At 39.6% G+C, this 10,664-nt stretch overlaps 1 protein-coding gene across 1 annotated transcript in view; it reads right to left on the reverse strand.

Annotated features, from left to right (window-relative positions):
• The window catches only part of SLC35D1 (solute carrier family 35 member D1), a gene marked incomplete at its 5' end in the record, with an annotated part of 30,560 nt that extends 19,896 nt beyond the window's left edge, over positions 1-10,664 (reverse strand). The window contains 6 exons of the mRNA XM_025212870.1: positions 2,487-2,579; positions 4,796-4,898; positions 5,931-5,999; positions 7,257-7,328; positions 8,781-8,848; positions 10,581-10,664. Coding sequence (XP_025068655.1) covers positions 2,487-2,579; positions 4,796-4,898; positions 5,931-5,999; positions 7,257-7,328; positions 8,781-8,848; positions 10,581-10,664 — 489 coding nt within the window. The remainder of the gene's footprint in view (positions 1-2,486; positions 2,580-4,795; positions 4,899-5,930; positions 6,000-7,256; positions 7,329-8,780; positions 8,849-10,580) is intronic.

A 10,664-nucleotide genomic window follows, 5' to 3' on the forward strand; every position in this document is an offset into this window, starting at 1 on the left:
CGGGGGCCCCGGGGGGTGAGTGGGGGGGGGGGGGGGGGAGGTCCCCACACCCCCCAACCCTCCCTCACACCCACACCCTGCCCACCCAAGCTCTGTGCTGCCACTGCCCCCCTGGGCACCAGCTCCGCACTGCTGCCAGCCCCAGCCCCACGCTCCCACCCAGTGGCAGTTCTGCCCCCACCCCCACCTGCTGCCCAGAATGAGCTGGATGCCAGGGAAGCTGAGCAGGATCCCGGTGGCTGCAGCAGCAGCAGCAGTCCTGTCCAGAAGCTGCGTTCTGTCTGGGCTGGGCCCTTCTGCTCACGTGGGTAGAAGCAAGGCACAACAGGGTATGTTGGGGGGAGGTGTAGGCATGACTGCCTCACTCCCACCCTCATGGTTGGAAGGGCCGGGCGGGGTGCAATTTGTTGGGGGGCACCGTAGGTGAGATGAAAGTACCTGACGGGCCACATCCATCCCACAGGTCGTATTCTGTCTGCTCCTGCTCTAGGGGATAGGCAGTGTAGAGAAGAGTCAGCTGACTGAGAAGGGTCCTTCTTTTACTAGGATTTATTCACTTCACTATCATGAATTATTTAGCTGTTTATTTTGCTTGCACTGGAGAAGGCTATTTTTGCCTGCTGTATAGCTGGGGGCATGACAAGCTGTCAATATCTTTGACAAAAATTAATTAAATCCTGTGTTTAATGACAACAAATCATTTATATACTTTAATGATGGTGAAAACATCATCAACTTTGATTACAAATCCTCCTGCTTGACAGGTTTTCACTCCACAGAAATCCAATTTTTGTCTACCTCTGCGTAAAAGATTGCCACCCTGGCCCAGAGGCTTTATTACTACCTAATTATAGTAATTAATTAGGTAGTAATTAATTAATAGGTAGGCTTTATTACTACCTAATTATAGTAATTAATTAGGTAGATTAATTAATCTAGTAATAATAATATGCTTTATTACTACCTAATTAACTCAATCTTGGACTAACATAGAATATAGGAACTTTTGGTATTGTTATATGCTTTAGATGATAGGTTAAAAAATATCTAATGCACACAATTATAAATATATGTCTGATCCAAAAAAAAAAAAAAAAAAAAAGCAAAAAAAGCAAAAGAAAAAAAGAAAGTGTGTTTCTTAGCCCTGTACATGCTGCATTCCCCGGTAGTAAAGTTGCAAAGAATGAGTCTTTGTTTTCCTTCACTGAACAACCTTTTGGCTGAGTTAAAGAAAGTTTATTCAAAAAAACTGGGAAGAGAGATTTCTACACAGTGTGAATACAGACTCCCCAGTGTAGCACACAGTCGACATTCTACTTTATGTCTGTTGGCTCCGGTTCATAAATGAGCACATTTTCCTCAAATATATTCCAGCTGAGTTGCCTTGCATCTATCTTAGGAGCAGGGGGCCAGAAATACTCTTTCTATCCACATTCAGTTTCTCTCACAACTAGTTGTATATTCATTATCTAAACTGATTGATTGCCAGCATTATTCTTCATTCCATTAAACTAACAGATAAAAAATGTTCCAACTAGTATATGCAGGAGGTGAAAAGCTTGTCTTCTTTAAATATCTATTCAGCAAGCATTCTAACAGTTTATAGGATGGCAGGCAGATTGTGGTTCTAATAAAGGAGCACCATTAAGAATTACTCTGTGCTTCAACTATTTCCACCCACTAACGTGAGTACATGTCTTTAAACAGCGACCATTAATGGTACCCATAAATAAATCCAGTGATAGAGGACATGCTCAATTGGTATGCAAGTGTTCCAACATTTCTCTTTTTAGCCAAAACTATTTGTAGTTGAAAGTCCCTTGAGTAGTGTCTCTGGAAAGACGAGATGCCAATCTATTTTACTGAAACAGGTGTGCAAAAAAAAAAAAAAAAGAAGTTTCCAGCACCAACACAAGCAGTAACAAATCAGACATACTGGATACTAGTGCTCAGAATCACCACAAGTAATGTGATCACTTTTACAAAAGAACAGGCATTTCATCTTTCTAGCATAGTCTGGATAGCAACAAAACCTACTCCAGAAGAATTTCAGTCTGTCTAGTACTTGCTTTTAATTATTCCATTTCTCTTGAGGAAAAGAGAACTGCTTAGTGCTCATGAAGATACTTGGCATATAGTAATTTTCAAAGTTCAAAACAGAAATCAGGTCACTAATGCTCAATTCTCAATCTTCTAGGGAATATATTTGTCCTGTTAACTCTTCCTTAAATATGATATCTTATACGCAGTTTAGCTAGTAGATGCCAGGTACTAATTATGGAAAGATGAAAGGGCAAATCTAGATGAGTTTAATACTTAACGTATAAAAGTGAATATTAAGAGGGAGCTAAGAAAACATAGGAAGTAATTCTGCATTTGCAAGTTGCAATATATAGTAGAACATTTTCTCTAGCAGTGCAGAATATTTTAAACATATACATTTCATTGAAACATTTCAGTTGCATAATTTGAAATAAAAGTCCTACCTTTTGCGCATCTCCTGTGAAATAGGCAATGGCCAAAGTGGGAAGAATCATGAACAGTGCATTGTAATAAAGCAGACCATATTTTCCCAGCTCCTAGGAATAGGAAATAGTTGTGTATTTAGGTTGGCTCCAAATAGAAACAGAGAACCTTATGCACAGAGCTACTAAGTTTCATCAGCAAGTTGGAGTAATACCAAAAATTTAAAAATATGAAGAAACCTTTGTATGATATTTTGAAGGCATTAAGCAAGTCCAAATTGTTGGTGCTCTTTCAGAGACCCAGAAGAATTAAAAAAAATAATCATCACAATGGTTTTGATTATTAACTCCTGAAATGTAGGCAAACTGTCAGAGACGTAAACTTTCATTTCAGGTAGCAAAAGCTTTTTGGTTTGGAATTCAGAAGAGATGAGAAGGAGAAGGCACTTGTTCTGACAACAAGGAGTGTCTGGACACCCAGGATGCAAGAATATCTTCCACTGGTCACACTTTCCATACTGGTGTAGACAGAGCCAAACTGTTTGACACCCAACAAAGAAAACTTGGTTAACTCGTGATGTAGGAAAGTCAACCACAGTGAGATGCTGTGGATCGTTTAGCCCTGTTTACGACAGCAGCAGAAGCATTCAACTGTATTTCCAAGAGGAGGGAAAGATTATTGTGGAACTCTTTTGACGAGTGATCTCTAACTCAGACTATACTCCATTCATTAGCCTTTTTTTTTTAATTTTTACCTAGTTTGGCTTCCACATAACAGGCTTGGAAACCTGCTTAATCGGTACAATTAGTCAAAGTGAAGTCTCTACCCTGTCAAATAGAGTACAGTTATGCCTAAGCATTTTAAGAATGAAGTGTAAGCGTATAACGCTAAAATGGGCTATGAAAGCTAGTAGTAGGACATACGTCCGCAACATGCCTAACTCGAGATACACATGGTATTTTGCCATTGCCCACAGCAACAAATTCTTTACAAGACCCTCCCAACCTCTAGCCACCTTGGCCACACACAAACTGCAGTCACCTGCATTGAGACCACATCTAGGCTAAACAAAAAAAACCCCATGCAATTCCTCATAACAGGAACGAAAAGGAGAATTAAGATTAAGAAAAGCATTTTAAATTACAGTCTCGGTGTTCACAATCACTATTAGCAAGTTTAGAAGCTGCTTCATGGCAAATGTCAAAACACATGCTAAATGATTTATATCTGCTTGTATTTGTGTCTTGTCTGGCAAAATAAAGGCTTACTGACGCTCACCCTGCAGATAAAGGTCACACTTATCTCTCATATGATGTATTGTTAGGGGAGGGTGAATCAAGGCAACCGCCCTGGGACCTGCACTTTGGGGGACGCCGTGGACAGTGCTGTACAGGCCCCGCTGCCACCAGCTTCTGTGGGCAGTTGTCCCCCCCGGCGCAGACGCCACGTTCTGTGGGCAGTCGTCACCCCCACTCCCCCGGCCCCGCAAAGGCTGGTATGCTCTGGGCCCCGCACACCCCTAGGGATGGCTCCAACTGGACACCTCCAACAAGTTCCACCTTGTACTTTCAGAGCAGCCTAAACAACTATTTTTTAATATTAACAACTAACAATTAACAACTATTTTTTCATAAGGACTTGGCCAGAGATTCCTGCAACCCCCCATTAAGGCTGAGGCAACTCTGCCTCAATGTTAAAAAAAAAAAAAACAAAAAAAAACCAAACCCAACCAGCTGCATCTACACAGACACAACATTTCTGGGTTCAGCTGAAAAAAAGTACAAAGCAGGCTCACATGTTGCTTCTTCCTGCCCTTGAGAGGCTGGGGAGGGAGAAGAATGGCAGTTCACAGCCTAACAAAGAACCAGATTATTAATTCTTTCAAGAGGACCCTGACTTTGCAGCTAACTAGCTGAACTGAATACTTTACTTAGGGACCATGGGGCCAATACAAACAAACATGCTGTTACAGTTTTATGCGATCAATATTAAGGTTCATTTCAAGCTACATGCAGCAGAATAGAAGTGTCAAGTTAAGAACAATAAAATATTGTTCAGAAGACAAGAACGAGGAACAGCAGAAAAATCTTATTTTATGTGAAAGTGATAAGGTGTGATCTGTTTAAAGACAGAGCACAATACTTCAGGAAATAAAGGATCAGATTAACACACCATATGAGCAGCAGAACAGACTAACATTTTCTGTCCTGAACAATTAGGCTTCCATTCACATGGTGTTCAAATTTATACCAGTGGTCAGGTTACAGATTAGCTGTTACTTTACAACAAATAGCGACATTTTTAAAAATGAGAACAGAGGTCAGCCTACCTTTGAATCCAGCTTCTGTTTTACATATGCACCATTTGCAGCTGTTAAGACATCATTGACCAGGATAAAAATATATCCTTCCAGATCAAATGCCAAGTCAGAACTGGGTGAGAGGGGAAAAAAAAGAGAGAAAGAAATAATATTTTAAAATTCTTCAGCACCTATGAAAAAGCTTGGCCACATTCTATTTAATCTGATCGGTCCTTTCTATATGGGACTTAAATTTTTCAGCAAGTTTGCAGACTGTATTTTCTCAAACCTCTTTTGGCAAGCTAGCTTCTACATCTGAGAGAGAGACCCAAGACATATAATAACTGTACAAACCAAGGCCCTGAACCTGGCAAACATACATTTAAAAACTTTGTTACAGCAAGTAGGTCCATTCATCTAAGAAACTACTCCTGGCAGAGAAGTTAACTACGTGCGTGTTTGAAGGATTGGAGCTTTGGCCTGGAAACTGTTTTCTCCAGTTATAGATTGTGTCCAACAAACATACTGACCCCTGCTCTTTTCATACGGCATCAAATTAGTTTTTCCACTCACCTTTTCACAATGATGAAACCCAGTATTTCATGCTAATCAAAGCTGCTAAAGCAAAGAATCACAAAACACTATAAAATAAGCCTCTATACTTTTGACTTGGGCCTTGTTTACACTAGAAAGTTGGACACCTAATATGGATTTGATTGTATAAGTAAGAATGCTTTTCTATTCACTTTACTTCTCTACATGCATGAAAGGCAATCTGTTATACTAGTATGTGGTACTTTTTATACCTGGATCCACATTAGGGCTTTTTTTAAGTGACTCATATTTCTAACCAATATTAATACAACTTTCAAGTATAAAATGGAAATAAGGCTTGGTTTATCTACATTCTAGTTTTTACCAGAACCATACCAAAGAGTGGAAAAAAGAACTACAGCTGAACTGAAACAAGTTTACAGTTTTCATATTTCACAGCAAGCAGCCAGGATTTAGTCACTTAAAAGCTACCTTAAAATTACTACATTATGATTCCTGATCAACTTTGTTAGCCTATACCAAGTATGTTTGTTAGTGATGTATTGCAGCAATGTCTTTGACAAGTTAGTTGTGTAAACAAAATAGAAGAGCTAGTAACTTGAAATCTTACCTAGCAGCTACAAATGCACCAATTATCATTGCAAATACTGTCATCTGAATGCCCCAAGAAAATTTCTTTCTGTAAAGATTTAAAAAAGAGAGAGAAATAACTCAGCTATCACTCCTAAGCAATTTGGATTTCAAAAATATTCTTATTACCATTAATAATAATAATCTCTAGGCAGTATTTATCATCATGGGAAAGGTGTTGGTCAATTCACACTTCAAAAACCTAGTGCAAAAATATCTAAGAGGCAAAACCCTACAAAAGCATATTTGATTTGTTATTAGGATTAATGGGATGTAGCTTTCTAGTGAGCTTTAATATCTCTACTCTGTACTGAGCTAGCCCACTAGCAGAGAATCAGAATGCCCACCTCTCAGGTCTGATCCCTGTCAGTAAGATAATGTCACAGTGGTGTGTTAATTAGTCACAAACACTGACAAGTCTTCAAACAAGTGACATGCCAGAGGTGGAGGAAGCAATAGTTAATACTGGGAGTGTCTATACATGATGCTACATCGCCACAGCCACACACTCCCTTGTTATAGCACATTGCTACGGCGACGTAGCAACTAAAAGTAACCCTGTATGATGCACATAATGCAATACAGGATGTTACTGTGCCATCATTTAGTACTTCCAAAAGGAAGTACTACATAACAGCACAGTAACAAAGGTGCCTTATGGATACATGTAGATGCGCCCAGTGGGTAGTGCCTGTAACAGGTAGTTAAAGACAGTCTGGAATATCAAGTCACCCACTTCAATGAGAAGAAATGGTAAACCAAGTTGCAGTGGTCCTGCCTATACTACGAATGACCAGTGCCACAGAGACAATTAAGTTAGAGTCCTGATGTCATCCAGGCAGGAAAACACTGTACACCCTCACTGCCGAATTAACTGTCTATTACCTATCTATCTGACATATAGACTCAATCTGTACACGGAGTCATCTTCATTATAAGGGACAGCCATATAATATAAAGTCCCTTGTATATTACTATAAGAGCCACAATTACTAAAAGAGCCATACTTTGTTTAGTATGTATTGAAATATATAAACTTGACATAGGTTTTATTAAAAAAGCAGAGGCAAGGGACCCATTCAACTCCAAATCATTCTTATTACAGAATGAAATATTGTATTTATCTTATTCTCTCTCTCACACCTACATTTCTGAAGTCACATTGACAGACCACTATAATTGACTGCACACATCTTCTATACACAAAGGCTTACAAAAATATTGCATGCCCTTATTCCTATCTTAGCTTTTTTATTAATATAAATAGTCTCCAAGGTCAACTAATAAACTTGGAAATGGAACTTACTTGAGTAAAATTCCTTCAGCAAACATGGTAAACAAAATAGAAAACCTTCGCAAAACTGTAAACATTGGCAAGCTGCAAAGAAGAGGAGTAAGATTAAAAACAATGTAGCATTTTTCCCCTCCAAATACACAGGCATGTTACTTGACACTTGAAGTTCACCCTCACAGCAACACTTTGAAACAACAACAGTTATTTTAGAACTGAGATACAAACTACAAATAGAGCCACACATGGCTATCACTGTAATAGTGATGTGATGACTTTCCTCCTGGAAATTGCATTAACTTGATAAGCCAAAAGGTTTAAAATTTACCAAGGACTTTTCACAGGAGGAAGTCTCCATCTCCCATAAGTTTTATATAGTACATGTTATTTCAAAAGCTTAATTTGCCATCATAAGGTTATGGCCACACAAATCTGTGAAATCCAGGATGCATCTACACGAGAAGTTTACTGCGCAGTAGTGTGCCGGTCAACCATGCTAACACATTACTATGCAGTGTTATTATTAGGCTACAGTAAGGTAAGTGTTAAAAACAAACAAACATGCGCTGGCACTCCTGCACAGTAGTGTGAGTTACTGAGCACTGAATTGGTTAACCAAGTATTAAACTTAATGCATAATAACTAGGGTGCATTAATGAACACATAGACGCACCCCCAGAATAGCAAACTCTGATTAAACTAACTGCATATCCAACTTCATTCAATGCAATACATATAATCAAGGTACAATACAATACAAACAGCAGTCCATGAAGAGCCATGTCAATTACTGCAAGTCTCTGCCCTACACTCCCTCAAAATAACGTCATACCTGATGGGATGAGACATCCTGAACCCCCAACTACATGCATAATTTAAGACACTTCTATCCTCTTCTCCACTTCCCAAATACTGGTCAAGTATTAAAAAAATAGACAATCCTCAAAGATGCACTGTGTCACTGGAACCACTAACAAAAATAATGTCTGCCTGGAAAGCATTACTTTATGATTTTTAAATACTTACCCAGGACATTTTTCAGATCTTGCCTGGAACAAGAGCATCAGGCAAGGACCTCATGCATCCCCCATCCCAATCTCCTCCCTTCCTTTCAACCTTGTTCACAACAGCGATGTACAGCCAGTGATTAGAGGGAAGGTTTTCAGAGACTCTCCCTGAAGCTGCTTAGTAGGGGATCATGGCAGGTCACAAAGAAACAGCAGCATCAAGCTCACTCCCACCACGCTAACTCACAGCCCTGACCAACAATCCGGGTCAAACTAGAGCCTCCAGATACTTGAAATACTTAAAGTAACTATCACTCCTAAAAGAATCTGCACGCCCATGTATCTGCCAACATAAAAACAAAAATCAGAGTAAAACTGAGCCTTAATGATTAGGTTTCAAATAATAGTTCTAAACCTCCATTCCCCTATATTGCCAAAAATTAACACACGCAGAAATATCACATTAATTTGTTCATACATTATATTATCATAAGATAAGCATTATAACCCAATAGATAAAAGTTATCCATACTTCAGTTTCTTTGTGCTGAACAGTCCTGTGATTTGGTTCCCAAAATATAGAAGAGGTAGTGGAAACGTCTAGAAAATTATAAGAAGGATAACACTCAATGAACAAGAAAAAGCAGCTAGAAAACTACACGCTCAAACAGTAACAGGGTTAAGTGAACAGAATTCTTTCCATCCCTAGCCAGGAGCCTCTCCCACACAACTTCAGGGAATATGTAATAAAAAGCTGATTTAACGGGATCCAGGTTGTAGCTGTATTTGTCTGGAGAGGCAAAAGCAATAAGGACTCGTAGTAGAGGTGATCTCTTTTATTAGACCAAATAGATTTTTGCAAAAAAGTTTGTAATTAAAGAATCTTTTTTGCAAGTATCTAGTTCATCTAATACAGCGGTTCTGAACCTTTTTCAGTCGATGTACCCCTTAGTCTCAGAGTGAGACTTCACATACCTCCTTTCAATGGGAAATTAATTTTTTAGACCCTTCAACCTGTGTTAGACAATGTATAAAATATATCTCACATAGCCCCTGATGAGGCTTCATGTACCCCCTGAAGGTACATGTACCCCCAGTTTAGAACCGCTGATCTAATACAAGAGATCACCTCTTCCATGAGTCCCAATTGACATCATAAGAAGATCTTTTACATCTGGGATCAGTCCTATGGAAAGGTGACAAGCAAACAAAGATGTGGGTTTTCCGGAAATTTTGAATTGGAAAATTTTCCAATGCCCTAAATAGAGCATGATCTGATTTAGCATCTTTATTTGACTTACATTTAATATACAAAACTAAAAAAGTACTGCCATGTTAATTTTATGTCCCAATAGCCACAAGTATTTGAACTGAAATATTTGATTAGGAAAAAAATTAAATACAGCACACTTAATGTGGTTTAAATGTTATAATCAAACAAATTCAAAGCTGTATGTGGAAAGAAATTATTTGTATTGGAATACTTGTAAAAATGTAAAGACAATACACAATAGCATGTACTTCCCTTACATTGCTCATTTAAATTTAAGGGAAAAAATGAAGGCACTGAAAACTGTTGACACGCTCATTTTAGCACCCCCAAAGAACTGTGCTTTGACCTGCACAGCCCATGAAGTGAATTCAGAACTTGATTTTTGGTTTGGATTATTATAGGAGCGTATTTACCCTCCTGTTTACAAATCAATAAAACATACATGTACTCTCTCTCTCACACTTCCTAGGGATAATCACCAGAAAAACATTCATTACAACTTTAAAACTGCCAAGCTTGCCGAATATTGTATTAGTATCCACTCCTCGTTACTCATGTATTTTATGAAACAATGCATTTTTAGAAATGGAAAATTTCCCACGGAAAAAAAAACGCGCTGGAAAATTTTCCGCCCCGCATCTCCGCAGGCCAAAAAAATATTTGCGCAGCCTGGGGTTCAAATCCAAATGGGAACATGCACGCATTTTTCTCCGCTTGTGAGCAACACGGTGCCCTTAGGCAACACTTTGCAAAGGATCCAGGGGAAGACCTCTGGCTACAAGCGGATCCTCTGCCTGCAGGAGGACAGGCAGCCGGCCCCGCGAAGGAATACCCGCGTCAAGAACCAGATCTAAACGGCGCCCGGAGCAGAAACCTGCCCTGCAGGCGAACAGGGCGAGGACTACGCTCTGCTTTCCTTTTTTTTTTTTTCTTTCAAACTAAAAAGCGCCATTCCTTCCCACTTTGCTTACCTGCTCTTCTTCCACCCGTGCCTCCCTGCTCCCTAGCGCGTGCACATCTTTGCTTTTGAGGATGCCCCCACCCCTGCGCGCCCCTCACCTTCCGAGGTATGTTCCTGTCCAAGTCCGGGAACTTGAGCACCCTGAGCGCCTTGCCCAGCCCCAGCACGAGCACGGTGGCCAG

This window comes from Alligator sinensis, unplaced genomic scaffold (assembly GCF_000455745.1).
Source record: "Alligator sinensis unplaced genomic scaffold, ASM45574v1 scaffold1339_1, whole genome shotgun sequence".
In the NCBI taxonomy this organism is placed as follows: domain Eukaryota; kingdom Metazoa; phylum Chordata; order Crocodylia; family Alligatoridae; genus Alligator; species Alligator sinensis.